Source organism: Rhamphochromis longiceps, linkage group LG3, assembly GCF_057381845.1.
Source record: "Rhamphochromis longiceps isolate RC_006_pf linkage group LG3, R_longiceps_female_GT1.1, whole genome shotgun sequence".
Lineage (NCBI taxonomy): Eukaryota > Metazoa > Chordata > Actinopteri > Cichliformes > Cichlidae > Rhamphochromis > Rhamphochromis longiceps.
The window spans coordinates 39548078-39569263 of record NC_140559.1 but is presented as its reverse complement, the minus strand read 5'-3'; the positions used below and the strand labels follow the sequence as shown (position 1 = coordinate 39569263).

Sequence of the window (21186 nt, the reverse complement as noted above, 5' to 3'; positions counted from 1 at the left end):
GGGAGGTCAAAAGGTCGTGATTAGGGCCATCAATCACTTCGGATCAAATTTTGTCATAAGCTGTAGGGTATTAACTCTCTTTATCATGTCAACACACAATCACACATCAGAAGTGGAAACAGTCATTGTTCCTCTTCCCGTGGAGATGGTTGTTGGTGTTCTTTACTGCCAGAGCGCCTTCCTCAGATACAGTGTGGTGCTGTTTCTCGGGGACTGCCTCCAGGGTATGTGCAACTTTCAAAAACTTGAAAATGTATAGATGAAGAGGGGTTTTTGTTTTGTTTTTGTTTTTTTGTTTTTCCTGTGTTTGCAAATGCAAGCTAATTAATAGCACCATTAGTATCATTTGAAAAAAATACACGGACTTCTAAAATTAAAAATAAGTGTAAATGAATTCAGAACACCAACAGTTTTCTCATGATTGAAGCATGACTGGTTCAATCCCCTGCTCTCTGTCATGGTTGTTGTGTCCTTGGGCAAGATACTTCACCTACTGCTTACTGGTGTTGGCCAGAGTGGCGCGATATGGCAGCCAGTCAGTCTGCCCCAGGGCAGCTGTGGCCACAACTGTAGCTTGCCTCCACTAGTGTGTGAATATGAGAGGGAATGAATAGTGCAGCGAGGGTCTTAAAAAGTGCTATATAAATTCAATCCATTATTATTATTATGCCATACCAGATGGTGCTCAGAATTTCTGAGAATTTATACCACCTCAGGGGGAATCAGTTTGTGTTTCTGTCTCTTGTTAGTTGTCAGTTTTAAGCTACAAAATATCCCATCTCTCCCTCTGAAATACAAAAGTTACAACTGCCCTGAACCCTGCTGACATCCAGGGATTGTGTTGCAAGAGATGCAGTTCATTTTATATTCAATGTGATGGTACATGAAGAGTAGATGTGATGCAGTTTGTGCAAAAGGAACAAAAGACCATTACAAGAAATAAGTAAATAAGTTGCATAACTTAACTGGCCTCAAACAACCACATTTCAATCCTCTTAAGGATTTGAATCTGTCTAATTTCATTCTACAGAATGATATACGACAATTCTTAAAAGTTTCACAAGATGGTGCTCCAACACGGGGGATGAAAGTATTTTTGTGCAGGCAGCTGGTCAGTTGTCAGACCTCCGTGAGCCTGCACAACCAGTTCAAACATAAACAACCCATTTGAAACCACATCTTGAACCATTATGCATAATAATCATAAGCACACCTTACATCCAATCATGTTTTAAAGACAGCCTCACGAGTTCATGATGGCATTTTTTAGTTCCAACCAGATATATACAATAAGAGAGCCAACTACCAACGTCTGAAATAGGCCCATGAGATTCATCAGTGTCCTCCTGATGCTGCTATAATAGATGCAGATTCTCTAAGCTGCTTTTATCCGAATAATTAACATTTTCTTTACTGAACTGTATGACTTCATTGTTGGTAGAATTCAGTTGAGAGGGCCCACTGACCTTTTTGAATGAGCATGCAACACCAGTGCCTGTCCATAATACAGAGACCGCCTTCACACAATGCACTGCTTAAAGTCACATTGAAAGGTGAAGGAAACCCCTGAATAATCAGGCCACACAAGTCATCACTAACTAGTGCATAAACTAAATATAGCTACAACAAATTTGTATCAAAGTGGCAAAAAAGCAGCTTCTTAAACATAATACAGTTAAACTTTAGCTCATGTGATGTTATCCACAGCCATATTTACATCACTCAACCTGTCATGAAAGGGATGCACTGTACTGTATGAAATAAATAACTTTACTAGCACAAAAGCTACAAGTAAGAGTTTAAAAAATTGGCGAATGATGTTGCTGTTACCCAGCAAACCAAGTTTGACCCCAATAACAAGGTTTGAAATATGAAAATCTTCATTTGTTTGTCTGCAGCAACACAATTTATGCATTGTTATGAACTCCACTGGGGATGACTTGTGACTAAACTTTAAAAAGTGATCAGCAGATGGCAACAAACCTTAAAAGCATATGCATAGATTTATGCTTGAACTATCATCAGTACATGTTACACTTTCAGTGTCAAAATACCCCTTGAAATCTGTCACCACAATCCTAAAAAACAAACAGAAATATGGCATAGACAATTTCACAGTTTAAGATTCTCTGAAGGTTTTCCTTGATATGATCCACACTGATGAATACAAAATCTATCTCAGATGATATTTCTCAGATTGGACCAAAACAGCCTCAGTATGCAAACTTTGTAGCACCTGTGCAACAGTACAAAAAATTATACTTAATAAATAAAAACATGTTTCTGTATTTTGAGTCTCTTTGAGAAAATTTCAGGCCGAAAATAATAAAATTTGGCGTGTTTGACCTAAATTTGAACTGAACTGAAGGTAAAGGTTAAACCATTAGCATGCTGTGTTAAAAATTAATTTAGCAACAAGCCTTCATAAAGGGAGGGTTTTTTGTATTTGTTGTATCTATTATTCTGAATTTTTAAGATGTGGAGGCTTCTAAACATTCTCCATTTAAGGACAGATCAGAGCTGAACCCTAAAGATTTTACTTTGAAGGGAACACCGGCTGTTAAGACATGTTTGCACTAAAATATGCACTGTGCTTTCAAAAACATATATGTGGTATCAAAATATGACATATGTTTTCCTTTTAAGCGCATTTTATATAAAACTGATTTACCAGTAGGCCGCCATTGTTATTTACTTCTCAATGCACTCTGGGTAGTGACGTCACACGGTTGCACCGCATCGGGTTCACAGTTAGCAGAGCACTGGAAATGGCTTCTGTTCAACCTTTCCAGTTTGAACCAGAGCAATCCGAGAGAGAGAATGAAAATAGTCAACCAGTGCTTAGTTTAGATGAAGATGAAAACAATCCGTCACACGAGGACACGACAGTGAGGGAAAACTACTGGTGTCTATGCTTGCAGAGTGAGGGTCACACTGTAAGTTCAGGGTAAGACACAGGGTAAGGTCATTAAACAAACATCCTGATGACATTAAGTGAGTGATCAATAAATGATAACCTACAAGCTCAGGAGGTTGGCTTGTGTTTTCTGTAAATCCTCATTAATTTTATAAATATACCCTGATATAATACACAGATTAAAAAGGTATTAATGTGATATTTTATATTTTGATCTTTGACCTCTTGACTGCTTATTGCAAATGAATGTTATTTTTCAAAATATTGTGTGTTCTTTTTATTTACTAAACTTGACCTGACTGTTAAACTCTTGTCCTCTTTCTCTTCCTATCTTAGAGCCCATAACTAAGCAGCCTCTTATGGAAATCCTAAATTTCACCCAGAAGGCTTCAAACAAATTTTGCATTGTTCTGCTAGAGTGTAGCTCAACCAGCAGTGTCACCTTCAACTGGACTGTAGGGAGTCAAACACAAACGGGGCCCAGGCTGCATCACATTATGAAGAAGGAGGATGGAGAAACCCCTTTCACATGCAAAGTTTCCAATCATGTCAGTGAGAAGTCTGCATTTGAAACCATGACGTGCAGCAAAGATAATGTTATGTGCAGCATGATTATAGTTTTGAATCCTTGCATCTTTTTTTTTTTCACTTTTAATCATATTTTTAGTGATCAGAACTGACAATGATAGATGAGACGTAATAAGCAACTGCAATTCCAAGAAACTCGGGATCCTGTTTAAAACTTAAGTTAAAACAAATTAGGCATTTTGAAAAATTAATAAACCCATATTCTATATGGGTTATAGAATATGGGTTTATTATCATATTCTTAATAACAGAACATAGAAGCATGTCAACAGATTCAGTTGAGAGATGTTAATATTTTATTAGAAATATTAGTTTAACAAAAGGCTGGAAGAGTGAGTGATAATAAGAAAAACTGGAGGAGCATTGCAACTTCTCCCTTTTCTTTTGGCTGCGCCCTTTAGGGGTGACGACAGCCAATCACCTTCCTCCATCTCACCCCGTTTCAGCTCACCTAATTTAGCTAATTTGTGAACAGTTCAATAACATTGTCATGTTTAACATAAAGTACAACATATGCTCCCACACAGGCAAAAGGTGCAGCCGCTGGTCTCCTCAGTTCCCAGATGTTATTGGACTGTTGTTAAAAGAAGAGGGGATGCTACACAGTGATAAACATGGAATTAGGGTTTTATCTTTATTTAATATATTATTACTATTTATGATTACAGAGTCCAGCTCTTCTTCCCCTGTCACTGTCATTGTTGGGCTGTTTACTGGAGTTCTGCTCTGGAGATGCTAAACCAGGTATAGTATGAAACTGTTGATCTGTAAAAGCTTTTGCATATATGTGGATAACATTTTTATTTTAGTTGAACTATCAACTAAATGCAAAAACATCAATTAGATTTAAGATTTTGTCAAGAAACAGAGTCAAAAAAAGATTCTGACATGTAAAAATAAAGGTTGCATAGCTCTTTGAGAATGTTCTGATGCTTCAGGTAGTACGTAGGATGTCCTTTGGCAGTAATATGTGACACATAGTGTGTAATAGCATTAATAGCCAACAGCAATTGTGCAGCACTGCTATTCTTGCCTTCCTTCATCGCCTAACAGTGAAACTTAGAATTATTTTTCAAAATGTACGAAGTAGTTACAAAGCACAAAATGTCTTTCTAATGCTTTCATATCAGAACAACCTTCCTCAACAGTGAGCCTCTCAAATCATCTGATCAAATTAAGTGACAAACAGGATTTTGAAGTTGTAGCACATAAACCTGGAAATAGCCTTCAGTTGAATAAATCTGTTAAATATTAACCTTGTGCTAAAAATTATTCATACTTTGATGGTTGACATGTTCTTATATATTGTCTACTTGTTTTAGTTACCCTGGTCACATGGCCTTTAATTTCCACCATAGTTTTACCGTTATGTGTGAAAGAATGTGCTGTGACTTCGGATGCGTACACGTGATATGTGGAATTTAATGCATCTGTTTGCTATGGAAAGGAAATCAGGTGGCCACTGTCCACCCACAATTTACAGGAAATTCTACAAATTCCTTTTAAGGGATGTAGGGCTGGGTATCGTCACTGACTTCTATTGCTGATTCAATTCTGATTCACAAGGTCTCGATTTGATTCAATTCCGTTTTGACTCAGAAATACTATAATTATGATCATTTATCAGTACATATCCTTATTTTTATATCTATGTAGGCTATAAAAGCAAAGCTGACACTTGTGAGACTTCATCAGAGGTGTAAGTATCACAGCAGATGCCTTCATGTCAAAGTCATTGAGGATAAAACACAGAAAAATATAAGGGAGATTTTCCTCACCTGGCTTTTTATAGTACCACCTTAAAAATATTCTGCCGTAGATCAACAATGGAAGAAAACCATGAAACAACATATGAAAATTCCCCAATTCTGCTGAAGTGAAGCAGAGCAAAGTTACAGAGGTTTTATTAGAGACACAGCTAAGTGTTTTGCAATTTGGCATCATTTGTAAAAACTGAAATTTCACTATGCACAAAGGTAAACTGGTGTGTAATAAGCAAGCAAATAATACAGAAAATAGAGATTTTTGACTCTTGAAGTACACTGAGAAAGAGCAGTGCAGGAAGTGTGATTTTTATCGTGGTGGCAGCAAAACTGCCAAAGTGAGAGGGAATTCATGACGATGTTTATCAAACCCTAACTGACAAAAAAAGCACAAAAAGTATGACATATGCCACAGGATTAGAAGGTTATTGATCTATCTTCTTTCCATGATGTGTCAACAGACTAAACTTTGATTGTAAGAGGAAGAGGAACAGCAGGATAAGTTGTGATCAGTGATACTGACTGACAGTTTCTTGGTGCTGTAGAGCTTTCTTTGCTTTGCTGTTTTTTAATACATTGAACAATACATTACTAAATATTTCAAATTAAATGTTAAGATTTAAGAGTATAATTACAAACAACTCATGAAATTGAAATCATAACGTTGTTTTGAAAGATAAAGTATTTATTGTGATATATATTTATATATTTATAGTTTATATATTTTATTCTGACTTGTAGGTAATGACTGTAGTGATGATTAAGAACCCATATCAGGCCCTGAGTATGCTGGACTAGGTATAGATTACATTATATTAAAAATTAAATAAACATCCATCCATTTTCTGCTGCTTATCCTTATTACATAAACATTACATATTAAATTTAAAAATATTTCATTTCAGGTGGACCATTGATGGGGAGAATAGAGCTTCAATCTTGTTATTGAAGAAAGACAACAAGATGAAAATGTCTAAGAAAAAAAAAAGAAATTTAAAAAAAATTATTCTCCAGTGCAGTTTGTGAAAATGGTTGTATTATCAATCAGCCTCATGTTTTTTCATATAATAGTGAAAAATAAATATTATAACAATGCTAACATGTTAAATTATGGTGGTCTATATGGCCCCAAATCTAATGTGTAAACGTGTATAAGTAATGCTACTGTAGGAATATGTATTTGCAAGAGGAACTATGAGTTAGAACTATTGTATCCACATGAGTCGTGCCCACTAATATTGCTTTGTTTTATTAACAGTCCATAAATGTCTGGGAACTATGGAGACCAGTTTCTGGACTTTTGGGAGAAGGATGTTGTCCCATTTTTATTTACTACAATATTATAGTGTCAAAACTGCTCAATAATTTTGTTTGTTATAGTTTTCTTTTTATCTTGTATGAAATATTTTCCGTTGGTGAAAAGAGGCATGCCGTTTTCATAGATGTAATATATAGTTTTAGTTTTGTCATTATGGGTGGCTGTAGCTCAGGTGGCAGAGCAGGTCAGCCACTAATCAGAAGGTCGGTGGTTCGATCATATTTGACTTGTCGGTGAAGGTTGATGACTGTAACTGTATCTGTTGGGTAGATAGCTTGGACTGGGAGGACTGTAAGGTGCTAGTTCAGATTTGCCGCTACCACTCCCCGGAGTGTCGGCCAGAACACACCGCTCAAGGCCCTTGAGTGGTGTGAAGACACCGAGGATAGTGCAGACTCTTGTATTAATTTTACACAGGTGGGAGTGACAGTGGTATTGTCATAGAAACAGGTATGTATACAGGTTTAGGTGTAGGTGTGTGTGTGTGTGTGGGGGGTCACTGAAAAGAACAGAAAGAAAATACTATATTATTAAGGTGTTCATATCAATAACTCAAGAATACACCAACATAAACACAGGTGAGAAATAAAGTAACATCCCCTTTAATACTATAGGCCATATTACCCACGCCTCACGTATAGACTCACTGAGAAAACTAACACGGTACACGGTTATACCCAACCACATGACAGGAGAGTTAGCTTAGCTTAGTTTAGCACCCATTAGCTGCACGGAAACATAGTCATTTCCCCACTAAACTCAGGCACAGTCCCAAAAACATCTTATTATCACTTATACTCACACATCACAAACTTACTTTGCTCATTAATGCACACTTCTCAAGGAATGACCAACTCCCTGCAGGTAATCTGGAGCAGAAAAGTCCCTGCCCATTGTCTCTCTCATACAAAGCGGTGGGGTGACCGCGAATCTCCGCAAAGACCCTCTCTGGCCCTGAATGACGCAGGCGACTGTTGACGTCCTGGACAAGCAGGCGGGTGACTGTGAATGTGCCCTGTACTTTTTCTGTTTCTTGACGCACTGTTCAGTCATACGTTATCAGTGCTGTATCACTTCCTGTCATCTGGAGTGTACTTAAAAATGTCTGTCTTTCGCTCTGTGTCTTTAAAGCTTGGCCGGTCAGCATGGCGTCACTAGGATTGCATGACTTCTTTTGAAATGTCACCAAATATGTTGCTGTGATGTCTCAGGGTTTCATGACATGTGTTTCCCTGAAAGGCCTGAATGAGCGTCCAAACAGCTCAGCTGATTCTGCTGAATGATGAGTGTTCATGGTATGAGCAGAAAGAAATGCTGTCTCCACTTCCTCATATTTAGGGAAAAAAAGTTTCATAATATCTGAAAAATCCCAAGCTAAAGAACCCCAGAACATTTAACTATATTCACAATCTTAGTTTATGTTGTCAGTGTGTTTGAGTTGCTTGTTTGTTCAAGTAAAATTGACTTTTTTTCCAAAGTCAGTTTGTTATGTGAAATAAATGGATTTGGACTAGTGCATGGACTAGTGGAGTCAGCTCATTAGGTCAGCAAAGTCATCCTTTTCCTCGAATGTAGTGTAGATGAAAAAAGAAAATGTGCACATTTTATTTATATACTATATAGAGCTATGAAGAAGCAGCACGAAGATACTGTAAACAGATTTGACAATCCACTGAACAAAGTTTCACTCTAGTCTATCGCTCTAGACCAAAACCATTTCCTTTAAAAACAGGACTGATCATGGTCTGCTCTTTTCAGCATCTGTGCATCTCAGTATTCATGTACAGTCAGTGTTGGGAAAGTTACTTTTAAAATGTATTCCATTACAGAATACAGAATACATGCCCCAAAATGTATTCTGTAACGTATTCCGTTACGTTACTCAATGATAGTAACGTATTCTGAATACTTTGGATTACTTAATATATTATCATGCTTTTTACAACAACATGAATGTACTATTGCTGTGTGATTTATTACTATTACTGAAGGTCCGCGACTCCGAACTGTAGTAAAGGGACCTCTGACTAATACGGCGGGGTCCCTGTCGGCTCGTAGCCGAAAAATAGCTTTACTTTGTTGTGTGGGTCAACTTTTCTTGCGAGAGACAGAGAGAGGCGTTGAAAGGCTGCTCCAACAGAACTTATTGTTTTCGGAGGAAAACACGAACACGGTGTACAGTCGAGTCTTAATAGCTTACTTACAACTGGGCTCGTCAGGCACTCTTCTTGGCTGAAGTGGTTATTATTATATTTACATGCTTCCAGCTCCCGTTTTTCCTCGATGACAGCTCGTACCTTTCCACTCCCCTTTTTCTCCCTCCTCGCGCTCACAGACCCATAACGTGTATGGCAGTCCATTCTCCCTGCAACATGGACTACACTGCCCATGATGCTACATTCTTTAGAGCTATGCTTGTAGCGTTCTGCCTGTTAGCTTAGCACAACAACAACAACAACGAAAAGGCGCTCTCTCACCCAGGAAACACACAGTCGCAGAGAGAGAGAGAGAGCGTCGTCCTGTAACCATGGCAACCGTAACGCTGCCGCCTGGAACAACAGAACGTAGCTGTCAAACAAAACCCAAACAGTCCTGACCCGCGACAAAATGAAACAGGAAAGTACCGCAGTGTAATCCATTTATTTCAACAAAGTAACTGTATTCTGAATACCACCTTTTTAAACGGTAACTGTAACGGAATACAGTTACTCATATTTTGTATTTTAAATACGTAACGGCGGTACATGTATTCCGTTACTCCCCAACACTGTGTACAGTACATGCAGAGTGGTGACTGTGGTGAAAGTGACTTTATTCACCACAAACATGTCAGCTGTAGCCAGTGCTTGATGATTCCTCTTGTATGACAGAGCAAAACTGGGGCTTCTTTAAATGTTTAGCTTATGACCGCTTCTTCTGCTTCTATTTTGACTGAAACCTCCCCCAATCTCAGTTATTTTTAGGGTTTTTTTTGTGGTTACTTGTGAAGACACAGTTTGACAGATGAAAAGAGGAAACAGAGGTTGTTCCTCTCCCCACAGAGATGGCTGCTGGACGACGTTACCGTAGCTTCATGCACAGCATTGTGCTGCTGCTCTGGGTCTGTCTCCATAGTAAGTACACCTCTGCTGATGTTTGTGGCATGTGTTGTATTTGTTGCCTCATGAACTCTGGTACATAAGTGAGTTCAGAAGATAGCTGCAGCGTTGCCATTTTAGAGTATTGTTGTGCTAAAGTATTTATTATTATTCTAACTGCTACAAAAAAAAACAATTATCTATAGCAGACATGTTCTTTGAATTCTTGAGAAACAGCTTCTGACATTTTATTTATTTATTTTTATTCATTTGCTTTTCTATTTATATGAAAATTACAAAATTATGATTTCATGTTTGTCCACAGAAAAATATTTTTGCTATGCTTAAATTTTTGTTGTGCCAAGGCAGTCATATCAGAAATGTCACTTATGTATGATGATCTTCTCATTGTGTAAAAACATTTTGTTTTTTGTCTGATTTGATTGTTGTTAGGTTAATTATCACACTTTGACGATACGGTTTCAGGCAATTTAGACCCACTAACATGTTGAAACTTTCATTTTGTTGTATGTTTTTCAGATGTTAAGACTTCCAGTGGAAAACATGTCATTCACAAAATAGTTGGCGAGACTGTGGAGTTTTCGTCAGGCTTACCAACTCTAGGTGTGACTGAAGCAATGTGGAAATATGGGGGAATAAATATTGCAGACAAATATGTGGGTGTTCTTAAAGGATCTCCATTTAAGGACAGGTCACAGCTTAACCCTGAAGACTTTACTTTAACAGTGAGAAAACTGACTCTTCAAGATTCTGGTGATTTCATTTTTGTCTCAGCGGTGTTTTTCAAGCAAAGGCCTTCGGTCAGCATCACTCTGCAAGTTCATGGTAAGAGACATTGTTTTTCTTTTAAAAAAGGTTCCTGATTACTGTTAATGAAAAGAAACCCTGTGAGCCTAAGAGCTTGTCTTTCTCCTTTAGAAAAAGAGAAGTGTCACGGTCCTGGTTCTCCTGACCCAGCGTTTTTAGTTCTTTGTGATGTTTGTATTATTGTACTTGTGTGAGTTATTCTATGGTTTCTAGTTTCGATCTCTTGCCCTTCATGTTTCTCTGTGTCCCCTCTGTTCTGTGTAGTCTGTGTCTGCATGTTTGAGTTCCCCTCTGTGTCTCTCGGTTCTTAGAGTCCTCTGCCTTATGCTTTATGTCTCTGTGTTTCTTAGTTGCTGTCTCCACTGTCAAGTTCGCGTCTCTGTGTGATCCTTCCTGTTTTACTTTGAAGGTCCGTGTCTTATGTGAATGTGTCCTGCTTTGCTTGTCTCGTCAGTCCTGATTTCTCCCAGCTGTGCCCTCCTTCTGTGTCTCATTCCCCTCGTTACTTCCCAGTGTATTTAAACCCTGTGTTTCTCTGAGTCAGTGTCGCGTCATCCCTCATGCTGTGTGGATCGCCCTGTGTCTCTCTGTCGGTTTAGTTTGCGTTGTATGACTTTCTCCTGCCAGCGAATAAAGCTGAGTTCTTTGTGTTTAAACCTCATGCCTGAGTGCCTGCATTTTGGGTCCAACTCCTGCCTGCCGCACAGCGATTCATGACAAGAAGTAATCTTACAAGCAGCTTTACTGCTGGGAACTTAAAGAATAAACTTCATTAAAGGCAGGAGCTAATACCCTGAAAAACAGGTACTTACAAGAGAAGCACACAGCAAAGTGGAAGAAAATTAATATTGGCAATATATACACACAGTATAATGAGGGGAAAAGAAACACGTGGGAGTACATCCAGGGCTAATTATAGATAACGAAACAGAGGAATTAGAACTAGAGACAAGACACGAAGAAGAACAGACACTAAGATAAAATAGGAAGAAACAGAAACACCAACTGGACACAAACACAAAAAGGCAAACAAATGTGGAAAGAGGACACATCAGAAACATTAGACAGACACGATAAATATAATAAAACCAAGATACCTGGACTTACCTAGAATTTAACCAGAGAAGAAAAACTTACAAAACCCTACAATATTAAGCACATTGAGGCGACTGTTGTTGTTTGTAGCTATATAAGTAAAACGGAATTAAATTAAGTATAAACAGACTGGAGGAGATAATAGTGACACAGGAAGAATAGGAATCACACAAGTAAACTCACAACCCTCAGTCCATGACCCAGCGAGCATGACGACATGACACAGTAGTGAACAATAGTCATCTGCACTTAATGATGTTAGTTATTGTTTAGTGGCCTAAATTTACATAATGCATTTGCTGAACTCTGCACAAACATCTACTTTCATCTGTGATTCCAAAGGTGACCTGACACGCTTCCTGTCTCCTGTTTTCTCATTAGAGCCCATAACTAAGCCTGACATAAAAATCAGTTCTACCTGGATTCCCTCAAATGAATCATGTAAAGTTCTGCTGGAGTGCAGCACAACTGGTGATGTCAGCTACAAGTGGATTGTGGGAAACCAAACACTAACTGGTCCCAGGCAACAATACATCATCAGGGAGCAGGATGGAGAGACCAGTGTCACCTGCACAGTTTCCAATTATGTCAGTGAGAAGTCTGCATTTCAAACAGTGAAGTGCAGCAAAGATCATTCACACAGAAAAGAAACAGGTATGTGGAGAGTGACTGAGGTTGTGAATACATGTAACTGCTCTGTTTATATAATTTATTATTACTGTTTGTGATTTCAGAGGACAGCTCTTCTTCTTCTCTTCTCATGTTCATTGCTGGGCTGTTTACTGGAGCATTGATCACTGTTCTGTTGCTCTTTCTACTTTACTGCATAAAGTCAAAGGGTAAGAGCTTTTGTTGTTACTATTAAAAATGTTCTCTTAATCTCCTAATCTCATAATACTTTCTTTTTCTACAGGTCTACGTCCCAAAAGGTGAGTGAAACTCATCAGCTGCAGTAATATATACAAATATTTTTTTTTCTAGTAGTAATAACATATTTTAATTGTTTCAGACTCACACATACTGAAACAATCAACCAGGAAGAAAATCAACAACATGTGTACACAGCTCTTTCCCACGGTCAGGTCTAACACTGTTTATGTGCTTTCATCAGTAATATTATACTGTTAAAAATTATTAAATGTTAGATCATTTATCAATGCTAATTATTGTGACTGAATCTCCACTGTTATTATCTTTCAGGTGACCGTTGTGTTTATGAGACAATGAGGCCTCTGAAGATGCTGGGCCAAGTAAAGTATGACAATGATGAGCCATGAAAGTAGCGGAATGACTCTGGGATTTCACGTAATTCAATTTATTTGAAATGTTTTTAATTTCAGGTAGATCAAAAATGCAGTAACATTAAGTCAGATATGAGGTGCTGCAGTATTTCACTGCTGTTACTTTAGCATCCTCAACTGCTTTGGTGCAAGTCTGACATCAGAAAATTCACTCTCACCAATAATAAGGGAGTTCTCAAATCCGTAATGCAATTTCCCCACATTCATTAGACTTTCCCATTGTTTTTGTGCACACAGCTTTTGTTTCTACACTTACTTCACTGCTAAAGATATCTGTTGATGCATTCTTCATCTAAATCCGACACCTCATCAAAACCTTTTGTACTTTTGCGAGTCACAACTCACTTACTGTCCAGCATTGCATTTGTGCGTTCTGTCAGTAACATGCTGTCAGTGGTAGCAATCAAATTGCTTTTCGGTTGAAACAAACATGAACATGTTCTCAAAAGAGGTCTAGTTATAATAAATACATACAATACATATCAGTCTTGTATCCACAAAACTAAATGCATCAGTAAACTATAGTCCACTAAATTCATGCTACATACATTTAGTAGCAGTTGAATTAGTAGGCTTGTTCAATGGTTCATTAATGCAAATATCTAATCATCCAAACATGAGTCAGCAGTTTAAAGCATTCAGGCATGTAGACATGGTCAAAACTTCCTGCTGAAATTCAAACTGGGCATCAGGAAGAAGGATCAATGGAAGTTGTTTGGTTATTGGTGCCAGGCAGGCTGGGCTCGGTATTTCAGACATTTCCCACACAGCCATCTCTAGGATTGAAAAGGAGTGGTCTGGAAAAGAGAAAATACCTAGTAGACAGCGGTCCTTGAAGCAGATGTGCTACAACAGCAGGAGACCACACCTGATGAGACTCATGTGAGATAACAGGAAACTCAGACTACATCTCACTTGGAAAGTTGGACGATAGAAGACTGGGGAAAAAATGCTGTACTCCAGCAGCATCCACAGTCACCAGATCTCAGTGAAGTAGACTACTTTGTGGTGTGGTTGAAGGGGAAATTTGGATGAGCAGCCAACAAATCTACAGCAACTGTGTGATGCTGTCATATCAAAATAAAGCAAAATGTCTGCAAAATGGGGAAAGGATCTTGCTGAATCTACGCAACTCTAGATCACTCACTGTTGTGAATACTATCCAGCACTGCATTAATGTTTTCAATCAAATTGCCTTTTTTTCAAATATGTATGAAAGAGCAAATACAAAAACACCCTGGCAGTGTTTTACATTTAACATACATAAATACAAACTTGTGTCACAACTGCAGTCTTGCCTGGAGATTTTCCTCAACATCAGTCCTATAAAAAAATTAAAACGCCATGCTGTCTCATCAGATTGTCATTTGGTGTCATTTATAATCAGTGTTGGGTAAGTTACTTTAAAAAAGTAATTAATTAGTAATTACTAATTACTTAGTCAATATTGTATTTAAAATACTTATCTAATTACTGTGTCAGAAAAGTAACTTAATTACTAAATAAGTAATTTAACTAAATACTTCTTAAAATCCCTATGAACCTTGAATGGACAAACAATAGAAATTAAACTCTTTAAATAAATAATTTTTTTTTAAAGACGGAGACTCTACAGTACGCAGCGGTAGCATCTCTGCCACAATGTAGCCTGCAATTCTTTTTTAAGCTCACCTTCAGACGCTTTCTGTGCTGCTGAAGTAAAATCACGTTTTGCCTGCTTGGCAGGAGTTGCCGCGGTGTTATCCATGGATGATGAACAAGGATCACTCAGAAGTGTTCGTCTATGCTCTCGTGTCAGGCGCTTCAGTAGATTACTTGTGCTATTAACAGCGACCGATAGTTTTTACATATTACTGTAATATTCTTGTCTGCTTGTTTCAGAAAAGTGAAGAGACGGGAATATGTCCATTTCATAAAACAGCCACTCGCTTCAGCCGAGTCCGACATCTTCCGCTTTAGAATACGACTATGCAGCAAACTGGAGCGAAATGACGTGCAGCTGCACTACAGCGATGTTAAAGCGGCAGAGTTTACTTCTACGTTTAGAAGATAAATTATTGAAATTAAATAATGATTTTCAGCTAGTTTAATTATTTTACAATGTAACACAAGTCCATTGTAAGTAACTGTAATTAAAATACCTAAAAATGAACAGTAATCAGTTACTCTACTTTTTCAGTGGAAAAGTAATTTAATTACAGTAACGCGTTACTTAGTAATGCATTACACCCAACACTGTTTATAATGCTGCCACATTTTAACAATAAAGTGTTTAACAGTGTGGCACATATTCTGCTAGGCTATTCATATCCCTGCAGGGCAGGGATAGCTCAGTAGGTAAAGTGGTCGCCCCATGATCGGAAGGTCGGCGGTTCGAATCCACTTAACGGCTACCCTGAGGTACCCCTGAGCAAGGTACCGTCCCTACACACTGCTCCCCGGGCGCCTGCTTAGTGGGCTGCCCACTGCTTCACTGAGTGAATGGGTCAAATGCAGAGAAAAACAAGTAATTTCCCCATGGGGATCAATAAAGTATCCATTATTATTATTATTTTCCTGGAGAGTTATTTTTATTATTTTCCATATTAAAGACTGTGACAAAACTTTCCTTCCTTTTCTTAACTTTTATCGTGTTTTTTTTTTTTGTTTTGTTTTTTTTGTTTATTAGTTTAATTTTCTTTCTAATTCACAGATATTGAAGCCAAAACTACTCACAGAAAGCAAAAAAGCAGGATCATGAAAGCAGGAAGATGATGAATGACAGCGATCTGTTTTTCTAAAGGAGCCATGGACAGCAGGAAAAGAAGGAGAGGGGGGTAATTTAGCCAGACAGCGATTCATTCATCATCGGGAAACTGTTATTTTGTTTTGTTTTTAATTTAAACATGTGATGTGTAACTACTTTTCCAATCTGTATTTGAAAGAAAAAAAAATTGTGTAAAATAATGACTTTTTGCTATTAGTCCAGTAGCACTTTCTTTAATAAATACATTAACTGATTTATCACAGCACAGACGATGCTGTTTTATTGAGTTTTATTTCAACTTTTCTGAAGCCAGTTACAACAGAACTGGATCTGAAGTGCAGAATTTCTGCACTTTTCCTTAAGACTTGATAATTCATTGACACTGATGCTATTTAATCACGCTATCTGGGAATGTAAAATGAACCAGGAGACACCCACAAGAAGATAAATGGCTGAAATCCATTCAGCCATATAGATTACATGATGGCAAACATGCAGAAACATGCGTGCAGGGTTTTGTTCAGAAACATTTTAAAACCATCACCCGAAGTCAAGATGGCTGAAACAGTTACTGACTTGAACTGGTTCAGAAGAAAAATGTGGTCATTTTTAGAGATGAATAAAAGAAAGAGAAATACCTGTCATAAAAATGTAGTTGCATTTTTCCGGAAAGAGACAAAAAAAAAACATAATTACCATGAATGTGTTCAACCATAAGAAAACCCAGAACCACACCAACGTGAGACAGGACAGATAAACCACATCTAATTATGTGTCACGGTTCTGGGTCATTTTGACCCTGCTTTTTCAGTTTCTTTTATTTTGGTGTGTTTCCAGATTATGCTCATTATAATTATGTTCTGATTCTTTAGCTATCTGACGATGATGATGATGATTATTATTTCTGGGTTAGGTTTTGTTCTCTTGCCCTCATGTTTAGTTTAGGTTTTGCCTGTGCTTAGTCTTCTCTGCCCGTATGTCCCTCTGTCTGTCCATGATGTCTCGTCTGGTCCTCTGTGTCTGTTAGTTTCCTGTTTTATTCTGAAGGTCCTTGTCTTATGTGAGTGTGTACAGTTTATGTTTCCCCTGTCTCGTCAGCTGTGATTTCTCCCAGGTGTGTTCCCCTCCTTTCTCTCATCCGTTGTTACCTGTTTTTGCCTGCCTGTTAGTTTATATTTTCCAGTTTAGTTAGTCTTCTGTTTGATCAGCAGCCTGCAATAAAGCAGTTTATTCTGAGTTTACTTTCGCCTCCGTGAGTCCTGCATTTTGGCTCCTTCCTCTCTGCCTGCCTGCACACAGCCATGACATTATGTATATGTGTTCACATATACCTACATATACCAACTCGCATATAAGTCCTTGTGAAATTCAGTGTGACATCCTTTTGACACTACACATCATTTTTTGTCTTTCCATCACTTTTTTAAATAAGGGAAGTAATACAAACACTACACACACCTTGAGGCAAAATCCAGTTGTTATATTTGCTCAAATGTGAACCCTGTAGATTACAACAATACCAATATTCATTTTTCATCGCCAGTTATATAATAATCAGAGATGTTTTTCTTTGTTCCTGTTATTTGATTATCTATTTTTACAATAAAATTAATTCTTAGATCTTTTTAATGTATGTTATTTATGCATTTTGATTTTCAGATTTTTTTTTTTTATTTATTGAACACATTTTATCCTAAATATGACCAACAGAATAGTACTAATAGTACTCTGGATTTAATGAAGCTTATCGTGGTAGATTGGCCTGATTTTATATAATACATTATATAAAAGTGGGGATTGGTTAATTGGAAACTTTAATTTGCCCATAGGTGTGAATATGAGTGTGATTGGTTGTCTGTGTCTATGTGTTAGCCCTGCGACAGATTGGCGACCTGTCTGTCTGGCAACCAGCCCATCCCCCAGTGTGCATATTTACTCCCTCTTTCTTTCTTTTAATGTTTCTTTAAATTATGATATTAGTGATCATGAATGATGTGATAGTAACTGTGGAAGGGATCTGATTTATTTATATTATGCTGATGATATTCCCATTGTTGTTATTTTTTCTTTTAATTATGAGCTGTTGTTAACGAACAATGTGATCGTCTGTGAAGGTTCTCAGTCATCCCCTATGTAGCCGGTGTATCAGAAAAACTCAGGAGAGTTTTCTCCAAGCATGACATCCCGGTGCATTTCAGACCCAGCAACATGCTCAGACAAAAACTGGTTCACCCGAAAGATAAAACGCCAAAACACAGACTTAACAATGTGGTGTATGCTGTACAGTGCAGTGAGGAATGCCCAGACCTCTACATTGGAGAGACCAAACAGCCACTTCACAAGCGCATGGCACAACATAGAAGAGCCACCTCCACAGGACAAGACTCAGCAGTCCATCTGCATCTTAAGGATAAAGGACACTCTTTCGAGGATGCCAATGTTCACATTTTGGACAGAGAGGACAGATGGTTTGAAAGAGGAGTGAAAGAAGCCATCTATGTCCACTGTGAGCGACCATCTTTGAACAGAGGTGGGGATTTACGGCACCAACTGTCTGCCATCTATAATCCAGTTTTGAGATCCCTTCCCAGATGCCTTAACGCCCACTCACATCCTGGGCCATCTGATCTCAGGAATTCGCATGATAAGGTGGGGCCAGGTTTCACAATGAACTCACCCGAAACTCTGGCTGATTGGGACCCACACCCAGTTTCACACCTTGGCTCAGGCGATTAGAGGATCATCAGGGGGTCCTTTTGTCCCTCTGTGGGGGTTACTCCCACTAGGTTTATATCTGGGACTCTCCACCATTTGACCTTAGAACTGAAGAAGCTTCTTGGATGAGAGGTGAAACGCCTTCAAGTAACTTAAAGAAGTCCAGACGCTTTTCTTTGCAACCTCCTTTGAACAATGTGATCATTTTCAGAAAAATGCTCGATCCTTTTCCTGGGTGCAGCTGGTGGATGTTTGATACTTGTCATTATATTCAGTGCAGCTCTATAAAAGACATAGCAATAAAAGACATGCAGGTAAGAAACTCTGAACTATGATCACTGTTTATTATTGCAAAGTAAAGCCCTTCTTCTCGTATCATGTTCATTGGTAAAATATGTTTTTAAATATGCAACAGGTTGGTGCAGCTAATCAACAGCTTTAATGTACAAAAATACTTTTGGTCTACTGATAATAACATACTTCCATTGCAGGAATATTCATGTATTTTGATAATTTCAGTGTTACACTGTCTGAAACAATCAACCAGGAGGAAAATCAACATCATGTGTACTTTGCTCTTTCCAATGGTCAGGTCTAACACTGTTTAGAAAGAATGATTAAATGTTAGACCATTTGCACTTTATTATGACTCAACTGTTGCTAACTTGCAGGTGATCGTTGTATTTATGAGACAGGTAGAGGCTTTGAAGATCCTGGACCAGGTACAGTATGACAATGATGAGCCATAAAAGTAACAAATAGTAACTCTGGGATTTCATGTAATTGAGTTGTGACCTTCTTAAACTATTCTTACTGTATTTCAGGTGGATCACAAATACAGTGCATCAAACCAGACTAGAGGAGCTGTAGTACTGCATGTCTGTGTTTTTTTTTTGTTTTTGGTTTTTTTTTTGGTGTTTTAAGTTAAAAATGATTGTATCAAATAATCCTTTATTGATGATTCAAGATTATAACTAGAAACAGCTCATACATGGAAGATTTAACAACATTTTTCATGTATAAAATAGCTTGAAAGACTGTGTCTGTTTCACATGACCTGGTTTGAATTATCTTGTGAATCTTTGTTTGCCTGCTCATTTAGTTCAAGATCCACTGTCAACAAAACTAGAGCTGACTATAATAGATGTTTAAAATGTAAAATACTGTTAACCTTCAAAAATTATCTATAATCTTATTTCTTCTATGTATAAGCATGTAGGTAACCCCCATAAACTATCATGAGTAGAATTTATATAAGTTGGCTCTAATTTTGTAGCTCTGAACTCGACCAGATTGGTACACCATTTATACACATATGACAAATTTTGTTTGCTATTTAGTATTTGAAAATCTGTTGTTATTTTATTAATGATTTATTTGAAGTGGATCAAAATGATTTATTTTTCTCATTATACTTATTCAAATCTTTATTTACTATGTGCTATGCTAGGCTATTTTTTTTGATTGGTGAGTTTGTTGCAAACTATACAGATCATTTGCTTTGGTTAAAGAGAATCTGTGAATATTTTTATGCTCTTCTGAAGTAGGTTTCCATAGTTCACACGAATTAGACTTTACCATCAAGCATCATTCATGCAATGTATAATTCCTGCTGTGCAGTCAAGGGAACATCCTGGGCTTTCTATTGATGCCACATTTGTTGTGGCCTCACAGAGCACAAGATGACTGAAATTGCACAGATTGTTTGATATCTAGAGGGGGAAATAAGAACATTTTCAGTTGACCACACACACACAGCAGCTAAGAGTTAAGCTAAGAGCATACTAAAGTGTGAGATGGACATTTCTGAAGCTGGCATTAAAACTGAAAACAGTCTGGAAGTGAAACATTCTTCAGCATATATTTGGTCACCACATAACTTGTCAAACTAAGATCTGAATTTACTGGTTCCTGGTTTTAGCCAATTCAACAAGTCAGACAGATTCTTGGAGATTAGGCAACCCATTAAATTAACAAATGACCTTGATTTCTCTGATAAGCAAGAAAAGAATAAAGCCATCTGGAAAGTGAGAGCATTCTTAAACACAATACAAGGTTACCACAGAAATATTCTCTTCACAGGTCAGTGTCCTGTAGAGAAACAAAATCCCACAGCTTCAGAGTCCTTATACAGCTTACAGCAGGGGTAGGGAACCTTTCTGATGATGAGTGCCATCTAAAATTTCCTCAGAAGTCAGTGTTCCATATGATTGCATTAGCAATAAATGTAATGACGCTCTACATGAACAGTTACACACTATATAGAATCACTTTATAGAATTATATTTGTTCGCAGATGTTGGCAGCTATCACCGAATAGTTATCAGCTATTTTGAAGCAAAAAAAACCCCACTTTTTATCCATCACAAGAACTCCAACACAGCAAATGAACTGTACAACAGAAAATACAAATGCTATTTATGGTCTCCTCACAAAAATGATAAGAAAATAAACTGGGCCAATAAGGCATGTTTGTTAATACAGAGATACACATGTTAATGTGATCTCTGGTCTCCCAGAGCTGGTGTCCAGCATTCAGACGGCTACCTGAGGACACTCTTTGTGTGAGAGAAAATCTGCTCACACAGATATGTAGAGCCAAATACTGTCAATAAGGCCTCTGCAATGTTCTGAAGACAGTTAAACTTGTCAGGTAGTGATGTCCAGCAGGTGAAAATTCAAGCTCCACGAACACGCACAGCTGTGGATTCCAGCTGCGTTCGTAGTTCTGCAAACTTTGACCCCCACAGAGCCGAGGTATTTATTTCAATCAGCTGCATTTCGATGTCGCATTAACTGGCATTAACTCAGCCAGTTAATGCAAGACAAATCCAGCTG

The 21186-nt window shown here is 37.8% G+C and overlaps 1 protein-coding gene across 1 annotated transcript; it reads left to right on the top strand.

Annotated features, from left to right (window-relative positions):
• The first annotated feature begins 9341 nt into the window (after positions 1-9341).
• LOC146674605 (uncharacterized) lies at positions 9342-15707 on the top strand. Its single transcript, XM_085397405.1, has 8 exons — positions 9342-9699; positions 10204-10509; positions 11968-12240; positions 12321-12425; positions 12500-12515; positions 12596-12663; positions 12787-12891; positions 15580-15707. Exons 1-7 carry the CDS (start codon positions 9630-9632, stop codon positions 12861-12863), a joined length of 915 nt encoding a protein of 304 aa, XP_085253531.1. The 5' UTR covers positions 9342-9629; the 3' UTR covers positions 12864-12891; positions 15580-15707.
• The last annotated feature ends 5479 nt before the right edge of the window (positions 15708-21186 follow it).